Source organism: Macadamia integrifolia, chromosome 13 (assembly GCF_013358625.1).
Source record: "Macadamia integrifolia cultivar HAES 741 chromosome 13, SCU_Mint_v3, whole genome shotgun sequence".
Taxonomy (NCBI): domain Eukaryota; kingdom Viridiplantae; phylum Streptophyta; class Magnoliopsida; order Proteales; family Proteaceae; genus Macadamia; species Macadamia integrifolia.
The window spans coordinates 1,812,126-1,834,998 of NC_056569.1; the positions used below are offsets into that span (position 1 = coordinate 1,812,126).

At 39.9% G+C, this 22,873-nt stretch overlaps 3 protein-coding genes across 3 annotated transcripts; 2 read left to right on the top strand and 1 right to left on the bottom strand.

Annotated features, from left to right (window-relative positions):
* Positions 1 to 156: 156 nt before the first annotated feature.
* LOC122059575 (40S ribosomal protein S15a-1) lies at positions 157 to 3,001 on the bottom strand. The gene is made up of 4 exons (XM_042622441.1): positions 2,879 to 3,001; positions 911 to 1,060; positions 612 to 772; positions 157 to 464 (listed from the first exon to the last, which is right to left on the bottom strand). Exons 2-4 carry the CDS (start codon positions 1,041 to 1,043, stop codon positions 366 to 368), a joined length of 393 nt encoding a protein of 130 aa, XP_042478375.1. The 5' UTR covers positions 1,044 to 1,060; positions 2,879 to 3,001; the 3' UTR covers positions 157 to 365.
* A 4,412-nt stretch (positions 3,002 to 7,413) lies between these two features.
* Positions 7,414 to 17,559, top strand: LOC122059570. The gene is made up of 2 exons (XM_042622436.1): positions 7,414 to 8,206; positions 17,107 to 17,559. Exons 1-2 carry the CDS (start codon positions 7,614 to 7,616, stop codon positions 17,111 to 17,113), a joined length of 600 nt encoding a protein of 199 aa, XP_042478370.1. The 5' UTR covers positions 7,414 to 7,613; the 3' UTR covers positions 17,114 to 17,559.
* Positions 17,560 to 20,040: 2,481 nt separating this feature from the next.
* Positions 20,041 to 20,800, top strand: LOC122059573 (histone H2B). The gene has a single exon (XM_042622439.1). The coding sequence runs from the start codon at positions 20,136 to 20,138 to the stop codon at positions 20,571 to 20,573; it is 438 nt and encodes a 145-aa protein (XP_042478373.1). The 5' UTR covers positions 20,041 to 20,135; the 3' UTR covers positions 20,574 to 20,800.
* Positions 20,801 to 22,873: the final 2,073 nt, after the last annotated feature.

Below are 22,873 nucleotides of genomic sequence, written 5' to 3' on the forward strand. Positions count from 1 at the left end.
AATTAGGCCCATCCGAAACCAACCGGTTGACTCTCTGTTCTGATCCTTCGGATTCTATGAAATTCCATTTCTGGCAGACAATCACATGGTTTCTTTCTTGGACATACTGAGATTCTCGAAAATGGCTCACAGAACTCAGATTTGATTAAGAGGAGATTTAAGTTCAAAAAAATATTCTTTCGAATAAAAATTTACTTTCAGCTCTCTAATATACCAACAAAATATTACTCAAGTAAGCCCAAAATAAAACAGAAATCTAGCCAAAGTACAGAGAAATAATCCTACCTACAAAGTTCCAAATGGCAACAAAAAGAACTCATAACTAAGCAGGAAAAATTCAAGTTCATCTTCCGGCAAAACTCTACCTAATAGAAGAAGCCAAGTACTTTGCCACCGACATTCTTTCTTCTAGCCTCTTCATGATCCATAATTCCAGCAGAGGTTGTCAGCACAATATAACCAAACTGCAGGTTTTTGCAAAAATAGATCAAATATTGTTCAGATCTAGTCAAATTATAAGAAAATAATTTTGGTTCTAGTCAATACAAGAATAGAAATTTATATAACAAGTGCCACATAAAATTAATTGAGAAAATGCATCTAATGCTAACCTGTCTTGAGGGAAGCAACCTCGCAGTCCAGTTTTCAATATCTTTAACAGCCACATCAAATCGAGGGCTAATAACCCCACACTTGTTCAATCTTCCATTCAGTTCAACCACAATTTTTCCAGACCTGTGATCGTCAACATACTCGAACTCTCCAATATAGCCTGTAGAATGCAAATGAAGAGTACAAGAAAGGAACTGGTAAATTAACATGTAGAAAGGTTCAGCAACAGGCAAAACAAAAAGCAATAAATAAATGAAATAGAAATTATTCAATAATAGGAATAGGAGTTCGATCAAACCATGCTTTTGCATAACTATGAGGAACTTAATGATCACTTTCGAGGATGGCCTGATCATGACCTGCCGTTTTCCCCGCTTCTCCGCATTGTACATGCTTTTAAGAGCATCATTTAATACACTGATTCTCACCATTTTCACAAAGACTGCTCCTGCAAGTAGGCAATGATTGTATTTAGGGAAGTCCTAAAAAGAATTTGTTCTTCCACATATAAATGAATTGATATCTAAGAATACTAAAATCAGGAAGGAAAGATTTCAAAATTGTATTCATCTATTGATGGAACAATGCCACATGAATAAATGCAAGAATTTGGTGTGACCGGTAATGTGAAAGATACTAAGGTTTACAAAAGATTTGATTCATTACTGCCGCCTCATACACATTAAACATCACAAGGATAAAAAAATGTGAGTTCCAATCAGTTTCAAATGCATCCACCAATTCATGCATTGCTAGTAGCATGGTCATCCTATTTGACTACATCAGAAATGTGCATAAGCAGAATGATTAGCTTGAGGAAACTTACTTCATCAAACAAATAGATCATGCGGGACTAAATGAATCACACAGCCAAGATGTGCCATTCATTAACAATGCCAATAAAATAAGGAATGACTTACAGAAAGAAAGAAGGCAAAATTAGATTAAATTGAGCATTTTTTGGGTCAATAACGAGATTACGAATCAAATCCTTGAAAGAATCTCACTAAAAATAATTTAAAATCCTAGGACACAAATCCAAGAGTTCCACAAAAAATGAAATTTCTGCATTAACAGCCTGTGGGGGGAAGGAAAAAAGCAATTTTGTTTGATTGATTCCTCAATTGCCAAAACCATGGTGTCTAATGAATTAAAACCCAAATGGATAAGAAGATAATAAGTTGGCACAATTCACCAAAAAATACACAAAAACATTCAAAAATAAAATAAAATAGTCCCACAGAATAAATGTGTTGCATATAAACTACAAGGTGTTGCAACCAACTAAATTTAAGATGAAAGTCCCAACTCAATACTGAATCGAGTGATTTTTCAACTAAGACATAGTATTCAACAAATATCAAGAATTATGAACAGTTGAACACCAACCACGACAAAAACTATCCATATGACTATAATGTACAGCTGGTAATGCACGGAGTTGTTTTATTCTAATTGCTGTCCACACACCAGGAATAAGTAACAGACTTATGAATAAGAGAAACAAAATAAACTACAGTAATGAAGATGACACCCATAAAATAAATATATGGGTAAATATGATGTATATTGAAACAGCCGGCATGACAGGTCATGGATTGCCAACACAAATTAAGTGGCCACACTATGTAACTTGCCAACCCATCATAGGAATCAACCACAAAGTGGAGACGATGCACGCCCATGAGCCCTACTGTCCTCCTTAGTGCCACAATCTCATCAAAAACTAAAAATTTCTCCAAACAGAGCACGTTTAATAGCTTGGACTCTTGGGTAGATGCAAAAACTCAAGACTGCTAAAATCATTCCAACCACGAGATTAACCGTAACGCTTGAACATGAAAAATAAACATTGCAACTCCTATAATCTACTTAGAATACGAGAATAGCAACCCATGTCACTGTTTTACGTAACTCAAGTATCTACGCTTACAACCTAGCAGAATCTCGGGAGGAAAATCCAATTTTTAACGAAACACAGTCACAAATCAGATGGATGAAACCCGTAATTCGTAAGCGAACATGAACCGATTCAATGCATGCATCTCATCAAAAAAATTCTAAGGGATATAGATAAATAATATAACAGATCCATTGCAGAAGGGTTATTCATCTAAAACAACAAGAAACTACAAGGGAAAGGGAAAATAAAAGAATGGAAACAACCAGATACCAGATACCAGAATTAACTTATCAGATCAACCGAGAATTGCGATTGAAGAAAGAAACGGACTAGGATTCACCGTTTGGGTGTCTGGGATCTTACCTGTAAGCAGACGGCCGCCCCTCTTAGAATGACTGAGAACGTTGAGAGCAGAAACTAGGGTTTTGGCCTTCGAGAGTGAAAATGGGGAAACCCTCTGTCATACTTAGAGCCTTAGAGGTAGAGGAGTTCATACGTAAGTACAAAACTGCCCTTATTTAGGGTTTTCTTTCGGCCAAACCCGACGGGTTGCCCATTTGGACTCTCTAATGCGATTAATAACCCGAAAAAAATATTCTACCCACGGGTGAGTTTGATAGCCAAGAAATGAAATGAAATGAAATGGAAAAGAAAAAGAATCTATAAAAGAAAAACATTATGTCATTTTGGCTATTAGTAGAAGAGAAACAATAATTTTTTTTTTCTTTTTACAGCACAAGAAAATGTAATCATCCCCAATGTCAACTTTAAAATTAAAAAAAAAAAAAAAACCCTTCTCTTGAGTCACGACATACCAAACACAATGAGAATTTCTTAACGAAGAAAATAACATAATTTTTTGTTTTATTACCTTGGCTTCCAAACATAGTCCGAAATGAAACAAAATAAACTGGTATACCTCATGTTTGATATATTATGTAGGATCGAGTTTTCCCACACCCATGGTGAAGGGATAATTTCCTAATAAGGGTGTGAGATGACATTAAAAATGGATCTACACTACACCGATATTATCTAACCTATACTATATTGAAAGAGAAGACTCATTTTACTTCCTTCGCCATAGGGTGAGGAGGAAATTTCCCCTCATTATGTTTGTGGTATCTTTTTTCCAATTTTCATTCTTTTGTTTTATTATCATCTGTGGAAACTTTTCCCACTAATAAAGAGATGGTTTGGCCTTGAGAAAATATACATTGAGATTTTTTTTTTTATTTATTTTTTTTATTTTTTTTATTTTTTTAGGTAGGGAGGGAAATAGGTAACAGCTAGGAGACTCGAACTCAAGATATCCTGGTGAGCATAGGATTTTTGCACACCACAACTCACCAACTGTAATGGACAATTGTTGTTTACATTGATGTTTTATTTGGTTTGTTTTCTCAATCTTGTTTTTTTCCCTTTCTCATAGTGGTTTATTTTCTCAATCTTGTTTTTCTCTCTTCCTGCGGTCGGTGCATGTTGTGGTTGATTTGTCGAATACAAAGAGGAAAATGTATCATTATCATCAAACATAATATCAATGAGTTAAAATTTGAAGAAAAAATGGGGATGAGGATCTAATACAAACATTCCACTAGATAAACACAAGATACCCCAAACATAATATTTATGAAATTTAAAGTACCCTAATATCTGGGTGAGGTAATCAAGATTTAATTTTTTGAATGTTAAGTATCCTATATGTGATAATCAAATAGAAAGAAATAGGGGAAAAAAATTAATGATATATTTTACATGTAATATTTATTTTACTTTTAATAATAAAAGGATTTTAGAAGCATAAGTAAAATGAAATTTAATAACCAAATATGGAATGATTTAGGATTAATGATATAGTCACATTGATTGCACTTTGGCCATGAAATATTCATATAAGTGACAATCACCTTCACATATTGAGATGCGTTTTAAAGTCGTAAGGAAAACCTTAGCCAAACCAGACAGTGTTGTGGCACATTTAATGGTATCAGAGCTAAGGTGGGAAAAATGTTGTTGACATATTTTCACATCGAAAACATGGATGTTGTGCCACATATTTAGTCCAACATCGACTACACCTTGGCCATGGAATGTCCATAAAAATGGCAGTTAGCTTCCCAAGTTGAGATACATTTTAAAGCCATGCGGTGAAACTTAACCAAAATAGATAATACCATGGCATGTGAGGCTTGTCGTGGACTGTGACACTTCACTTGTACTTGTTTTATTCCAATATTATTCCAACTGATTGCGATAAATGTTTTTTTAGGATTTTTATTATCACCTGCTACTTTATTTTGAAACACAGTAATGAGATTGCTTTATCGAATGTGAAGCCAAACTCGACCATACTGATGTATGAATCATGCATAAAGCAATCTCTAACTAAGAACATTCCCCTTTCTCCAACTCGAATTATCTCAAACCCATACACAAATAATACCATTCTAAATTGTTTCAACTTTTTTTGACACAACTTCGGAATGAAAGGAAAGGCTAACTATTTATTTCATCAAAATACTTATTTCTCATTTATGTCCAACTATGTGTTGGTAGGATACCATATTGAGGCAAGCACAATGGCTCTTCTATTTTGACTAAAGCAAGCTAAGGAGATAGGGTGGTGTGTAGAGGAGATTTGGAGGGACTCTAGTGATTTAGCCCTTTTTGGAATCCTAGTACCAAGTCATGGCTTTTGAGCATTTTACCTATTGGTTTTCAAATACAATTTAATTATAACTGTTTTTTCGTTTAAGCCCAGGCCTACCAACGAATTGGTACTTTTGTCAAATACATAGCCCAACTCTCATTAGCAACTAAATTTGTAATTACAAGTGAACCTCAAAACATGCACTTGTCTAAGTATATTTTAATGGTTTTCTTCACTTTTGACTATTGTTTGTGCATATATACTTGCGACCAATGACTTTTAATTTATTTAAACAAAAAAAAAGATAATTGAGTTTTAATCTATTTTCATTTTTGTATGTTTTTGTAATAAACAAAATATTCAGCATGGCCTATGTTATGGTTTTAATCATACCATGTGTTGTTTGGTCACATGAAGCGGTGATTTGGAAATTTTGACATTTGAATACTTAAAAAGTATTATGAATTGGTTGTATCTTCAATTTCAAATTAAGATTCCATGTACCCTCATATGTAAGTATATTCTCTTGTGTATATCCATGTAACCAAATGAAGTCCATTTATAGTGCTCGATATTTTTGAATACATTGTTTTAACACCTGACAAACTCAAATTATACCGAATTTTGAAAGATAAACAAAAGATATAAGAGTCCACTTACGAATAAATTTTCTATCCCACATGAATTACAACATATATACTCATTCTTCTACCCCCCCCCAAAGGTGTATACTATTGAACTTCACCATGTATATATATATTAATTGGGAGAGGGATAGGTATGATGCTGATATCAAGTATGCTAGTGGTTAGCACCAATATGAACACATGATGGAGTATCATTCAGGAAGGATATGAGGGTCATTTCAGAAAAATGAAAGAAAGAGATAGACACAATGGATGCTAGCATACTTGATATCGGCGGCATACCCAACATTTTCCCATATTAATTATATATATATATACATATTTGGATTTGAAATTTTGTTTCGAGTCTTAAGATCCACTTAAAATTTAAATTGTTTATATGAAATATGCTAATACGGGGTATTAACTATAAGAAAAAGCTTTCTTATCTTTTACAACTAGATCTCAGGTGTGTATTTAGAGTGACATTTTTTTTTCTATCTTGTTGAATTTACTAAGAGGATTTGGGATATAAAACCCTTAGGTTTGCATGAGAAATCTCTCATAGCTTGATCTATTATCAATTTAATTAAATTCTATTTTATTAAGCTCATCAATGACTAAATCTAAAAGGCACGTGGTTTTTTTATATCTGTCATTACATTTTATGTATGTGGTTGATTTGTAATTAGTGTATCTTTCATCGTCTTAGCTCCAAATTATTATGTATTATCAATATTATTACTATACGAGTTTATGATCCAATCATATAATTTTTTTGGTAAATAACAAATTTACTAATGGTGATAAACATGTGTACAGTCATTAACTTCAGACTCACAAAGCCTAAGAAGCCAAGTAATGAAATATGTCCAATCTGTCAAACATATGATAGACAAGGCCTTTCGTGCCTAGGCATCTGCAACACTATTCAAACATATTAACTTTTGTTAAGTTTGAACCTCTCCCTCTTGATTATCATTTATTTAAAAATGTTGATTAGCAAATATTATCTTATGCGGATCAACCTTATTTGTGATGACAACTTTAATCATTTTACAGGGGAAGTAGATCAGGACTTAGTTTTGATGTTTAACAACTCTAACTCTCAATTTGTTGTTGCATATATTTTCAACATGTGCTCAATAATATAAAAATCAGGGGATCACAACCAACAAGGTATAATGATAAGAAAACATAGAAGTTTAGATGGATTATCAAGAATTTTGGGATGTGTTTCCCATAATTCATGATTTGAAAAAATTAAGAAGGAATAGACTTTTTTCAGAGATACAAATAAGATGCATTTTTAATCCTAAAAGAAAAAGGCGTATCAGGAGTAAGAAGCCCCTGCACGTGTGAGGTCTCGGCCTCCCGAGGTGAGATCTACGTAGCCTTACCTAAAAATGTCGAGAGACTGTTTCCATCGCTTGATCAACATAATATTGGCTAATGCTTGAAAAGAAAGAAAAAAAAAAAATACAAAGAAATTTTTTTTGGTAGAATAATAAACTAAAATTAAGGAAAGATAAAAACACATAAAATCATTTATTACTTCATCATGATTTTCATTTTATCATTTTACCTCATATGCCCTTAAATATCTTGAATTCTTGATTAATTTTCCTCCTGTAGGGATCGGCTATAGTCCCTTCATGGAGAGATAAAGATCTTCTATCGGCTCCAAAACCCTGCTTAAAACCCCTCTTCCTATTTTCCATTGTTGTGTTGACGCTTGGACTTCATCAAAGGACGCCATCTTCATCGGCAATCACTAGCAGGAGAAACCCAGAAGAAGGAGAACCAAAAAGTTGGAAAAATGAGTTCTTTTAACAACAACAACAACATTGACAGTCTCCTCCTGCAAACCCTCATGGGAAGATTACAACTCCGACCTCCTTACCTCCACACGAACTCTTATCTTTCCCAAAACTTGGAAGATTTTCTACTTGATACCAACGCAATCCCCGATGATGATGGCGATGACAATGATTCCGATAGAACCCCACTTGCGAAAGAAGAATCGAAGCTGGAGAAAGAGATCATTCGCATTATTCTCGGTGGGAACACCGAATCCTTGAAACCCAATTCGGGACAAGCTGTCTCGATCGGAGAACATCATGTCTGCGTTGGGTTTCATGAAGAGAAGGGATCTGATTATCGCGTATGGGAGTGGCATGGACATATAATGTTGTTTGATGAAGAGAACGGGTATTCACCGGAATATATATATGGGAATTACTTCGAGAGAGTTCCGTCGGTGAAGCGAACCCCAGATGATGAAAAAGAGGAGGAGAAGGACGCGGAAAAGGAGGAGCGAGTAGGAAGCTTGGGGCTGAGAGAGTTGATCGGAGGTGGGGATTCAGTCGGTGGTCGGATTCTTCATCGGAACATGAATTCAGGTTCTCGGAGGTGAGGATTTGGTCATTTCATTTTTTAGAATTTCTTAATGGAATTGGACTCGAAGGAGGGAGTTGGGTTTATGTTGGTGGCTTCGGGCTTAAAACTTGGAATTTGAGAGCACCCTGTTTGGGATTTGTATGGTTTTGAAAGTATGATAAATTCTCAGTGGTAATTGTGGAAGATGACCAACTTCGAAAGGGGTTGTCTTCAAGATCTTACATGGAATGGATACTGCTTTATACTTTTTCTCCCCCCTCCCTCTCCTTAAAGATTGTTCGCCTGTATCTTCTATTGCTGTAATTTATGACTTGTCTTGTAGCTCGGTGTGATTTGACCCTTTGAGTTCCGGCTTGTGATTTGGATATTCCATTATTGTTATTATTTTGATGATTATTGCATTTTCATTATTACAACACTAAGTCATCTCTAATGTCTTCTATCTTCAGTGTTCCATGAACCAAAGAACTCCATAAAACTCGCTATGCAGAGACTATGCCTAGCTTAATATATGGTTGAAATGTATCAGTGAATTACAGGAAGTACATTAATGATTTTTATAAACCATCAATGGTCGTATCCTTAAAGTTCTCTCAGCTTGTTATGCCAGGGAGAAAAAATCCACCTTATTAAGGATCTTTACTAAATTCCCATTTTGGAAAATTATAATTTGGCATATAATGGTCGTTCAATTTTTTCGACAGCTGAGGGTGTATCTTCATTATGTTTGAAAACTTAATGTTGCACCCAATAAAGAGTTAAATCTTGTTCTATGCAGCGCAACATGCAATCTCAATGTTGTTCACTTGTATAAATGCTGCTTCTGTTTCAGTATTTATGCTCTTGAGAACTTTCGTTAGGGTTAATTCCCCTAAGAATGATTCTTTTTCTTGTACTATTGGCGAAACCTGATTCCACTTCCAAGTAATGGAACACCGGCAAGCATGGTTAACTGGACATAATTCTAATGTGCCACTTATGTCTTCAATTAGGTAATGTAGTGTACTTACTATTCTCACAGTGTTTGTGTGGAGTTGCTGATCTACTATTTGTCATAAGTATACTTATCCACGAAAATATTGCACAAATATATTTCATAATGGGTACTACTTGTGGGACAGGCCTAAAATGACCATAGGAGAGGTAGTGAGGAAAGACATGCATAGTTTAGGTCTTGTCTTAGGTATGACCTCGAATAGAGTAATGTGGAGGGGAATGCTCCATGTTGCCGACCCCATCTAAGTGGGTTCTTACTGAGTTGTTGTTATGACTTTTTTTTTTTTACTATTTTTTTTTTCCACGGTTCCATGTAGCCGACCCCATTTAGTTGGGATGAGATGAGGTGTTGTTGTTGGGTACCACTTATCTATGATCCATTTAAAAGTTGTTGTTGCTGACTTGCTATTGGTTGAAGGGTGGTTCCCATTCCACCCATATTCAGTACCCAGATAGTGCGAGAAAGAATAATAGCCTTCAAGGAATTCGAGGTAAGGCAGGTGCCACGAGAAGAGAATGCTAGTGCAGACGCACTGTCACAGTTGGCCACCTCCGACTTCGTAGACCTTGGACGATCGGTGTATTTTGAAGTGCTACAACAGCCGAGTACCGAAAGACCCCAAGAGGTATTACCTGTAGGCGAACACGGCCATAGCTGGGTGGATGCCATAACCGAATACCTAAAGGAAGGAAAGCTCCCCGAGAATAGGGACGAGGCAAGGAAAGTACGAATGAGGTCAGCACGCTTCCTTTTGAAGGACGAGACATTGTACAAAATAGGGTTCACCGTGCCGTACCTCAAGTGCGTGAACCCCGCCGATGGCGAGTATGCACTCCGATAAGTGCATGAAAGGATATGTGGCCAACACCTGGGAGTCCGGGCCTTGGCACATAAAGTGCTGAGGCAAGGCCTGTTCTGGCCTACAATGAGGAAGGACGCGGAATCGTTAGTCAGGAAGTGCGTCAAGTGCCAGATGTTCGCCCCCGTCCCTAGGCAGCACTCTACTAAGCTCTCATCCCTATCAAGCCCGATACTATTCGCCATGTGGGGAATGGACATCCTGGGCCCATTCCCCCTGGCCACGAGACAAAGGAAGTTTGTAGTGGTGGCGGTAGACTACTTCACGAAATGGGCAGAGGCCGAAGCACTGGCGACGATATCCGAAAAGAATGTAAGGAACTTTTTCTAGAGGGCGGTAGTCTATCTATTTGGAATCCCTCGGGTGGTGGTAACGGACAATGGAACTCAGTTCGCCAACCCGACTTTCGGCTTGTTTTGTGATGCCCTCGGCATTGACCACAGGAAAACATCTGTCGGTTATCCATTGACCAACGGGTTGACAGAGGTAACCAACCATACCCTGCTCCAAGGAATAAAGAAGAGACTGGATGATGCCAAAGGGTTATGGGCAGATGAGTTGTACAATATCCTCTGGGCTTACCGCACAACTGAGAGGTCGACCACTGGAGAAACACCCTTCATTTTAACTTACGGCACCGAAGCTGTACTTCCGGTGGAGGTAGGGGCCGTAACCCATTGGATTTAGTACTACAATGAAGAAGAAAACAATAAAGGACTCCGAGCGAATTTAGACCTCTTGACCGAAGTCAGGGACACCTCACAAGAAAGGATCGCCGCCTACCAGCAGAGGGTTGCGAGGCACTATAACTCCAAAGTCCGAAAGAACGAGTACAGAATGGGTGACCTCATCCTCAGAAGGGTAGAAATATCAGACCCGAGGCATCAAGGAAAGCTAGCTCCGAATTGGGAAGGTCCTTACAGAGTCCCAAGGGTAATACGACCAGGTTCCTATCACCCGGAGACTATGGGGGAGAGAGGGTACCCCGATCGTGGAACTCGAAGAACTTAAGAAAATTCTACCAGTAGAGAAGTAGCAAGCAATCGGTAGAGAAGTAGCAAACAATCACATTTTGTAATTTTTTGTTCCTAAGAACTTTCTAGTTGTAACTCCTCATCCTAAGCTCTCCGGATGATTTTACTTATGAAAAATATGTAAGCTGGTTTACGGCAATTGATAGGAATTCTCCTGGTTGGTGGCTTTAGCATTGCCGAAGGTCCTTACCTCGCTCATCGCCACGGTTTTTGATCAAGGCAGAGCCGAAGGAAACTTGACGAAGGGATACAGCCGAAGGTCCCTACCTCGGTTGGGAGCTCAGGCAAAGGCTGAGCTGAGCTGACCGAAGGCCAACACCTCGGTTGGGAGCTCAGGCTAAGGCCGAGTAGACCTGACCGAAGGTCACAACCTGGGTTGGGAGCTCAGGCCAAGGCCTAGCGGACCTGACCGAAGGTCTTAACCTCGGTTGGGAGCTTATGCTAAGACCGAGCAGACTTGACTGAAGGCCAGCACCTCGGTTGGGAGCTCAGGCTAAGGCCGAGCAGACCTGACCGAAGGTCACAACCTAGGTTGGGAGCTCAGGCCAAGGCCGAGCGGACCTGATCGAAGGTCTTAACCTCGGTTGGGAGCTCAGGCTAAAACCGAGCAGACCTGATCGAAGGCCAACATCTCGGTTGGGAGCTCAGGCTAAGGCCGAGTAGACCTGACCAAAGGTCCTTACCTCAGTTGGGGGCTCTGGCTAAGGCCGAGCTGACCTGATCGAAGGTCACAACCTCGATCGGGAGCTCAGGCAAAGGCCGAGAGGACCTGACCGAAGGTCTTTACCTCGGTACTGGGTCCTTCGGCCCTGGTCCTTTTCTTCGGAGGGGGAGCTTCGGAGGAGGGGGCCCCTTCTTCTCTTTCCTCTTCAGCCTCTGCTGTTGCTTCGCATCCTGCGCTCTGGCCTCCCTTATTTGGACTTGCCTCTCCGCTGTTGTAGCCATAGCCTCAGCCCTGGAGATTTGCATTGCATGAAGACGAAGGGAGTTAGTATGAAACACAAGTACCCGAGGCAAGTAAACTTGGGCTGGCCTAACTCACCCGGGCTAAGCCCGAATCTGAACAAAATGGCGTCGGACTTAAGGCTGTCGGACTCAACTGGAGGGCAGGTGTCTTGACGCTTCGCCATCGCCATCGACTACGCGTCTGTCCCAAGAAGGGCAGGGGCGGAGTTCACCGTCCTCAGATCAGGGATATCCCAGACGGTGCCGAAGGGCACCCCCTCGAACAACCTTACGAAGAAGAATTTCTCCTTCCACCCGTGGATCGACGTTGGGTAACCGTTCAACAGTCGAAGGTCTTTCCGAGGGCTGAAGTAGTACCAGCCCGAAAGCCCCTTACAGGCCTGAAGGAGGAAGCAGTTGACGGAGAGAGGGAGGGAGAGAGGCCTCTGGTGCCTAGAGAAAAGGACGACGAAGCTGAGCATCTGCCGCCATCCGTTCGGCGTCAGCCGGGTCAGACAAATCCCGTAGTGCCGAAACACCCGGGCAAAGAAAGGATGGAAGGGAAGCCGAAGGCTGGCCTTAAACGCCTCCTTATATAAGCACAGATCTTTGGAGTTCCGATAGCTAGCTCGGTCTGTCGGTTTCGGTAGCCGGAGCTCGAAAACGTCCAAGATATTGAAGGCGGCCCTTAGCTCCCTCAGCTCTAGCTCGTCTATGGTGGAAACAATGTGGAGAGCCTTCACGTCAAGAGGGTCCTGGGTCTGGGCTCGGGATTCAAGCACCCTCTCCCTGAATCCCTCACCGTTTGAGCCACCCTCGGACCCAGACGGCGAGGCCACGGACGACGAGTCGCTAGCAGAGGGCGAATCAGGGGAAGAGTCTGAGGACATCCCTAGGACCCCCCTGGACTCCGATACCTATGGTTAGACATTGTCCTCCCAGAGGACAAGGGACTGTACCCGGACGAACAAGACATCGTACTTACTTTTGGTGAAGACGAAGGGCTAAAGGAGAGGGAACACCTAGACTGAAGGAAGGCTCTCCGAGGAAAAGACAAGTGACCCACAAATGGGCTCCCACACTTTATAAATAGAAGAAAAACGGTACGACTGTCCGAGCATTAATGGCGCCGTCACGTCACCAATTACTGCCCCTTGAGATCTGCGCTAGAGCAGACCTGACCAAAGGTCCCTACCTGGGTTGGGAGTTCAGGCCAAGGCCGAGCGGACCTGACCGAAGGTCTTAACCTCGGTTGGGAGCTCAGGCCAAGGCCGAGCGGACCTGACCGAAGGTCCTCACCTCGGTTGGGAGCTCAGGCTAAGGCCGAAATGATCTGACCGAAGGTCCTCACCTCGGTTGGGAGCTCAGGCCGAGGCCGAGCGGACTTGACCGAAGGTCCTCACCTTAGTTGGGAGCTCAGGCTAAGGCCGAGCCGACCTGACCGAAGGTCCTCACCTTAGTTGGGAGCTCAGGCTAAGGCCGAGCGGACCTGACTGAAGGTCCTCACCTCGGTTGGGAGCTCAGGCCAAGGCCGAGCGGACCTGACGGAAGGTCTTCATCTCGGTTGGGAGCTCAGGCCGAGGCCGAGCGGAACTGACCAAAGGTCTTAACCTCGGTTGGGAGCTCAGGCCAAGGCCGTGCGGATCTGACCGAAGGTCCTCACCTCAGTTGGGAGCTCAGGCTAAGGCCGAGCAGACCTGACCGAAGGTCCTCATCTCGGTTGGGAGCTTATGCTAAGACTGAGCAGACCTGACTGAAGGTCCTCACCTTGGTTGGGAGCTCAGGCCAAGGCCGAGCCGACCTGACCGAAGGTCCTCACCTCGGTTGGGAGCTCAGGTCGAGGTCGAGCGGACCTAATCGAAGGTCCTCACCTCGGTTGGGAGCTCAGGCCAAGGCCGAGCGGACCTGACCGAAGGTCCTCACCTCGGTTGGGAGCTCAGGCCGAGGTCGAGTGGACCTAACCAAAGGTCCTCACCTCGGTTGGGAGCTCAGGCCAAGGCTGAGCGGACCTGACCGAAGGTCCTCACCTCGGTTGGGAGCTTAGGCAGAGGCCGAGGCCGAGCGGACCTAACCGAAGGTCCTCACCTCGGTTGGGAGCTCAAACCAAGGCCGAGCGGACCTGACCGAAGGTCCTCACCTCGGTGGGGACACAGGCTAAGGTCGAGCTTACTTGACCGAAGGTCTTTACCTCGGTTGGGAGCTCAAGCCGAGGCCGTGCTAACCTGACCGAAGGTCCCTACCTCGGTTGGGCGCTCAGGCCAAGGCCGAGCGGACCTGACCGAAGGTCTCGGTCGCAAGCAAAACTAATGTCAAAGCCGAAGGAATAAGGCCGAAGGGACGCATGAATGAGAAAAAATGACAAAAAATTTGGTTACTCCCACAGGAAGAGCCTCCTGGTGAGAGTAAGGGGGCTATTGATACGGCCAAATTGATTGCTCAGTAGGGTAAGAACACGTGGTATCTAAGGAGAGGACACGTGTCGCTCACCTGTTAGAGGTTGCAAGGAGTCTGACAGCGTCGACCGCGTGAAGAGAATATTCCCCACGAAGGGGATAAGACGTATCTGAGTAGGACTCGAAGAGGAAAGGAGGCGGACCCGAGGAGGACTCCTCCAAGGAAAAGAGAAACCCTAAGAACTATAAGAGGGCCCGAGCGGAGGAAAAAAGGTATGCAGAAAAATCCTCACCATTACCCTTGTGAAAAGCTGTGCGGCCGATCTCTAACTTGGGCATCGGAGGACTAACCCCGGATAAACATCCGGGCCTCTGCCTTCTGTATTTGTGCAGGATCAACTCATACGGATTTTCGGCAGCAACATTGAAACTCCTGCTTGAATCTTGTTTCTCGGATGCAATTTTTTCGTGACTAGAACTTAGTCTACCATGTTTCTGTTGAATGAGCTGCATCCTAGACAGTTAGGCAGAAGGGGTTCCTGAAGTGAACACAACTGAAATGTAATTTTTTTTGGATGAATAAATAATATAATAAAACAGAAGAAAAGGAGAAAGACAACAAGCCAAACCTTGGGAAAGCCCAAAGTCAAAAAACTAAACAAGCCAAAAGGGGGGAAGATACATAAAGCTAAATAAAATCACTACAAGATGTGGTAAATAGAAAAGGACACTTCAAAGGTGAACTGGATGCTGGGTATCTGCCTAAATCTTGATGAAGACACTAGACAGTAACTTATGCATTCTGGGTGATGAATGGGTGATGATTCGATTTTCATGCAACAAATCAAGGAGCTCAGCCTTTCATGGCTGCTTAATAATTGGTTAGCCTTCTGTTGACGTCAAGTGGGGTTTAGTGGTGGAGCACTTGTGAAGGACTACTGAGGTATGAGCATGAGAAATCTAGCAAGGAATTGGACAAATGCCCACTGCTGTGTTAGAAGCTTAACACTTACTTCTACTGTTTAATTTTTTATGAATAGTTGATTTGTCAATCAAGGAATTGGATTTATTTGTTCTTGATACTATGGATCGATTCCAAGGTAGTGCATATTATTTGTTTGTGGGACATCATTAACACATGTAGAGTAATATGGTTAGGGTAGAGTGTTTCTATTTCTATTAATTCCACAAACATTATTTATGGATGGGTAACTTGTTGATCTCTCTCTCTCTCTCTCTCTCTCTCTGGACTCAGATCCTCTCCAGCCGCTGGGACGCCCAATCCGGCGGCTGGGAGGACCATGGGGTGCATCCCCATATGTTGGGTTGTGTGCCGGGTTCTCCCAGCTGTCGGATGCTGTGCTGGGCTTCCCAGCGGCTGGAGAGGATCTGAATCCCCCCACTGCGTCAAAGTCCCTGCAGGCTGCGGCAAACACCATTATATTCTTTCGCAAACTCTGTTCTCTCCTTACATTCAAAATTCATTTCTGGCAACCTTCTTATATGTATGCCAACCATTCTAAGTGAACTTGTTATCTCTCAGGATTTTAGTTGCCTTTGTATGTGTTGCATATTATGGAAATGCTCTTGTACAAGTGAAGAGTATTGTCTAAGGCTTTAGAAGGAAGGAGCTATTGTGCACAGTTGTTTTTAGTTGATTCAACTCCCAAGCATGAGGAGTCTGAGTAGTACTGTTGCTTCAGTTATTTTTATAGTCAATCGAGTTTTACCTATTTTTATGATTTAGTAAGAGTTCTACGGCCTTTGATTGTTCTGCCATGTATCATACTGATTTCATCCTCGTTTTACTAAAGCTTTATAAGTTTCTATAGATGATATATATTATACAGTTCCATTTGAAACAAAGAAGTGGCTGGGCAACTATTTGACTGTTAAATGTTTCTGTATAATACGATTTAATACCACTTTAATCCTCAGCATCTGCATCAATCTTTGGAGGAAAATAGCTTAACTCAATCATTTTCCCCTCTCTTTCTCTCTCTCTGCAAATTGGGAAACAGTTAGGCAATTGATGAATACTGAATCAATGGGGGAAATGATTTGTCCACCTCTTAGCATTCCCACAGACTCTGCTCTTCAAGGCAACTTCAGCACTGGATAGTTTCATTTTGTCCTAAAAAACTGGTGTGGTGATTGGAGCTAATTCCATTAGGAACTCCTACACAAGCCTTACTCTGGAAAATTATTATTTATCTGCAAAACCGAGGGTCTTTGGGTGAGGTATCAGTAGGAAGCACTCTTTATGCTTGTGTTAGAAATGAGTGATTTCAAACTTGGGGTTTTTTGTACAGCAACGAACATTTTATGTTCTTGGTGAGTTGCTCATAGGTTTAGCAGTGTCTCTTTTGTTCTTTGCATGTGGTTGTGGCAGCGATTCAGACCTTCTATTTTTGTGGGAATCATTTGACCATTGTGGGATGGCTTGCATCCTTATGTCGATTCCAATGGATCTGACTTGCATAGTCAGTAGAGCCACACTAGTGAAAGAAGTTGATTTCAAGACATTAAATGGAAATGGTGCTTGAATTTAATGAACCTCCACAAGAATAATACATTGGAGCTTGTTTGCCATGCCCTCCCCCCACCCCCCTCCTCTTTTTTTATGAAACATTTATTATTTATCTTGACTTTTTATTTTTTCCTTTCCGTCTTGAACTTGGCAGGTTTTAGGTGTGAGGACTGGTACATGATTAGGGCCAAAAGAAGCCTTGGGATTTGAACTTTGAAGATGATTGCTGCATTTGTTTTTTGGCCTTCTGGACTGCAAATTCGGTATTTTTAGTCTTCTTGTTTCAGTTGTTTAGTGTCCCCTTCCAAGTTACTGCCCATAGGTTATGATTTTGCCCATCATGTCTCAAGTCAAGTAGGCCCAAAGGCGGAGCTGATTGGCCATCTTTTCAGGGACATTAAAAAAAGAGCCAAGGAAGGAAAACCTTTTTTTTTTTCTTTTTAAACTGGAATGGATGGTAACATGGTGGCACAAAACACTTTGTATTTCTTTTGTTCTTTCACAAATTTTGCAGAGCTTACATATATTTATTTGTCTGAAAATCTTACTAGTTTAACCTTGCTAAATTTATTGATGAGATGATGGATATTTAGATGTTGCTCAACTACATATGATCAGTTGTTTGGATTGGATGGTTAATGACAGAACCCCATGAACCATATGTTTATGTGCAAGTTGAAATAGGGCCTAAATCCTCTACTCATCCTATGGCCTTTTTGGCATATGATATTTGTTAAAAGAATCATCAGGTGAGTATCCATGAAGTGGAAATATGGCATTACTAAAGGGGGAAATCCCCCCCCCCCCTTCCCTTTTCCCCTTTTTTTTAAACCTTTGTTTTATGGAGGAGCAGAAAAGCCTTTTTTATGCTGATGACTTATCTGCAAAATGCTTGGCTTTTGAAATATCAAACCAAAGTGGCCCAAGATGAAGTCATTTCTTTTTAAGGACCATTTGTTTGTGGTAAGATGAGGTTGGAGAAGATTTTTCCTCATTCATTTTCTTATGGTCTTAGGGCATAAAATAGTGGGTGCTAATGTAAAGTGAAAAATTGAACTCCAAAATTAAGAAATTCAGGTATTTTAGATTCTGTACATTTTATGTAGGAAAAAAATTTGTCTTATTGTGTCATGGCTATTGGGAAGATGAATTTGGACCTGATTTTTGCATTTATGATAGGAAAATAAAGCTTTTCTCCATGGTGGGTGAATAGAAAGTATATCCATTTAGGGTCATTATTATTTATTAATCTCATATCTCTATTCACCATCCTACGACATCCACAACTGAGGCTCCTTCCACTCTAGTCTGGGAGGTCATAATGTATGCATTATTCTGTCTTATTCTCGCTTCACAAAGAGATTATTTCTTATTCGAACCTGAACATGCTAGTTATACCACTAAGTCGTAATGGAGTTACCTTATCATTGTGCTGGGGTTCTTCGTCATAGTGATTATAATCTTACCCAAATTATACTATCAAAAGAAAAGCCTCAAATTACTTTAGCTAAAGTATGGATGCAAGAAAAGTATAGTTATAAATGTGTGCCCTTTATTTACTAATGGCCAATAATACACTCCCAATTGTTGTTTTCCTTGACCATGACTTTAGGAAAACTTGGTCCAGTTAAATTTGTCCAATGGGTGATACGGCATGTTTCATTGATGAAGCTAAGGAGTGGGAAACTTAGACCAGGACTCTTTCCATAAATAAATAAATAAAAACTTGGATAAGACATGTTGATAAGTTAATGGTATGTTTTTCTATTTCTTATGTGAGTTGACATCTTTCTTATATGACCCTATCTTGTGGTCATTGACATAAGATGGTTAGCATTTATCTAATCGTAATCATGGTTGTTAATATGTTTTTGTGCAACTATGCTAATTATTATAGAAAAAGAAATATATTCACGATACAGAAATTGAATAAATCAGAAAGAACAAAACAATCATACAATCACAACATAAGGATATATATGATTCTATTTGGTGCTTACATTTACGAAGAGATGATAGTAGTCTTCACCATCAATGGAGAAGAGGGTTACCAAGTCTCTTCTCCAAGCCTTTCTGTGTTAACAAAAAAATTCTCTATAATCTAAATAACCCCCATCAGTAATAATTTAAATGGAAAACAAAGAGATACAAATTTCTGAAATTACCCTTATATAAATATTAAAAATACAAGACATTAATCCTATTGAGTTTTAATGGCCTATCAGAGATAATCCACAATCCAAACTACAAAATACAGGACATCAAGCCTCAATAATAATTTGGGCACATAACTTCATGAGCCTATTTAACCCATAACTTGTTTGTCAAGCTTCCTCACACATAGTACCTACCATAGTAGCTCAAGTGAGTTGATGAGAGAAAATAGGGTTTGCTCTATAAAGCTAAAAGGGAGATGGAACTATATAAACGAGACTAGATTATCTACTCAATTACCCATACATGTACACTTTACATATAATTAGGTGATTATCTAACCCACATGCCACTATTAAGAATACATGGAGGCAAAAAAGGACAGATGTCATTACCCTAAAAGAAACATTAGCAATCCAGGGCTATATTTACTGTGAACTCTATCTAATTTTGAGAAAATCATCTTAATCTCCCTAAAGTAATGAATTAAACATTCAATAGTGGAAATCACAATATGATCCCCATAAATTTTGTGCTGGGGGAATGAAAATTTTCATCTAAGAGATTTTTTTTTTAGTAAAGATCTAAGAGATTTTCTAATTGACATTTTTCAAGGTATCAAATAATTTATAATATATATATATATATTTTTTTGCTTATGAAGGTAAATTTTGTTATTTCACATATGTATCGATTAATGATAACTTTTAAATTATCTTTGAAAACTATTTATACCAATACCGTGAGTCCGCCACGCCTGTGAGGCGTGGACAACGAAAACACGGAGGTCGAATCAATCTCAGCCGTAAATATCCGACTCTCCAGATAGAGAAAGATCGAACGGTCGAAATACGAACCAGGTCAGCGATCCGCATCAATGTCTATCAACAAATAGCGAAGTCTCCGTTCTTTCTATAAAACTCCGATCTTTCGTCTTTCACCGCATCAAATCTCTTGGTTTCTCTCGTTTTCTTAGCCAATTTGCTCTCCCAGTCGTTTCAAGGTCAAGCTCAGTAATTCTCTTATCTAATGGCACCCAAGGCTGAGAAGAAGCCCGCGGAGAAGAAGCCGGCGGAGGAGAAGAAGACGGTTGCAGAGAAAGCTCCGGCAGAGAAGAAGCCCAAGGCCGAGAAGAGGCTCCCAAAGGAAGGAGCCAGTGGTGATAAAAAGAAGAAGAGGGTTAAGAAGAGCAGCGAAACCTACAAGATCTATATCTTCAAGGTCTTGAAGCAGGTTCATCCTGATATCGGTATCTCCAGTAAAGCTATGGGGATCATGAACAGCTTCATTAACGATATCTTTGAGAAGCTAGCTCAGGAATCTTCCAGGCTCGCTCGTTACAACAAGAAGCCTACCATCACATCTCGGGAGATCCAGACTGCTGTTCGACTTGTTCTTCCTGGTGAATTGGCAAAGCACGCTGTCTCGGAGGGAACCAAGGCCGTCACCAAATTCACTAGCTCTTAGATATTAGGTGGGGTTGTAATTTTCCCCTTTTGATTTCTCTAGATTAGATACAATTTCATTACAAAATACAGATGCGATCGATTTAAGAAATTTTTGGGAATTTTGATCTGATGTATGATTAGGGTTTCTTTGAGTCTGATTGTTCCCTTTACTTGAGGATCGATCTCATGCTGTAAATTTCTTTTTTCTTAAATTTCTAGGGCATTCATCTTCTTGTTCTCCTACTATTTTACCTCCAAACCTGCAATTTCTGTCTCATTTGGATTGATCAAATGCTTTCCTTACTTCGGTCGAGCCAAAATATAAATAAAAAACCAATTGAGTTCATTCCTCTTGTGATGTTCTTGGCTCATCTGTACATTCTCCAATAAAGGAAAATTGACAAAATTAAATATAATTCTAGAACTTCAAATCTTGAATGTCTGCAAATAATCATTCTGGATGTAGTTTGAAACAAATTTCGTATTGCCAGATGTCTTACAATTTTACAAGATCTGAACTCCTGTGATCACATTGAACCCAAACTGCTGAGTTTCAACCAAAATTAAAGAGAGTACTTAGCAGTGGAAATCTACAAATAAAGAGAGTACTTGGCAGTGGAAATCTACAAGAACATTGAGATTAGAGATTGCCCAAGGTGGTTGGAGTGTTGTGTGATCCACGAATTCATGTAAAACTTGAAGAAAAATTCTATAGGATTGTAGGATGAAATTATATGTAAAAATTAGGAAGGATAAATTAAGAAATGATTCTATTATAGTTGATTTGGGAGTTGCTCCTATCCATGTTAAGTTCTGATAAAGTTGATTGAAGTGGTATGACTGTGTGCAAGGGTAATCTTAGGATGCATCAATATGGAGGAGAGATTTTATTTCGATTGAAGGAATTAAAAGCATTAGGGACATGTTTAAAATAATCATAGAAGTAGCGAGGAAAAATCTGTATAGTTTAGGTCTTGTTCCAAGCATAGTTAGCAAATCCCAAGCATAGTTAGCAAATTCAGATTCGTGAATTATTCGGGCAGAGAATTATTCTGAATAATTCGGTTGATTAATTTAAGGATTCGGTCAAAAAAACTTACTGGGTTTTTTTTTTTAAATACTGTTTAATTGGACCGAATAATTCGGATTCGGTCCGAATTATTCGTGTTTTATATTTACTTTTGAAAAAATTGTGAATTTTACCGAATTTTATTTTAAATTCGAATTCGGTCAGAATTTTTTATAAAATTCAAAAAAATTCGATTCGGCCGAATTGATAACACTGGTCCCAAGTATATGGAAGCTCTTCGTTCCCTTCTTATTTTGCATCATTTTCACTGAATTCCCGTGATGAAAATATGATATGAACCTTGTAATTTTGGGTTTAAAGTTAGAATACCTTCAGGCTCCATCGCCTACCACTGCCGTTTGAAAACCTCTGGAGTTCCACTTTTCTTACTGAAAAAAAAGATATTCCCCTTATAATCTCAATATTTTCTATCACTTATTATTTCTTGTAAATGGCCAGAAATCAGTGTTTAACTACCAAATGTCGACCTAATCCCATGAGCATTATGAAAAAAATATTTTTTCATTTCCTAGTCATAATCCACTTCCCACCTAGTTACCTGATGCTTTTGTCCAAATTTCAAAATTATCTGTAATGGGAGCTTCTCTCTTGATTGCTCTGAAGGAGCATAGGCATCTGTACTAGCTCTTGAAAAAAAAAAAAATTTGTTGGTGCTTCACTGCTTCTATGAATTTTGAATATACAATGAGGCCGAGGGAAATATTTGCTTTCCTTTATGATATTAAGAATGTAACTAGTGATTTCTTCGATCCATGGAATAATAAATTTTAGCATTTCAAAGTTTGTGTGGGTTTGCATGGATTTTGGTGTTTCAAATGTTATGAGGAATGATATGCGCGGTTTAAGTTTCATACCAAGTATGATCTCAGATAGAGCCTATCCATGTGGTCAACCCTATTTAGCTAAGAATCTCCTATTTTGCTGGGTTTTGTCCTCTTTTCTCTTACTTTACTACTTTCATCTTTTATCTTGCACTTTTTATATTGCATTTTTCATCTTTCATTTGTCATGTCCCAACTTCATATGTTTGGATCCATGTAACAAACCTCATTAAGTTGGGATAAGTTTTTTCTATACAAAACTAAAGTATAAAAGCAGAGTTTAGTTTGAAGAAGTAACATTATGACTTTTTAAATCACTGAGGAACCCAGGATATCTCTGCAAGACTTCAATCTCATCTCAAGCTAGAACTAAAGAGTAAAACAAAAGAAAGCCCAACTCAGTTCTAT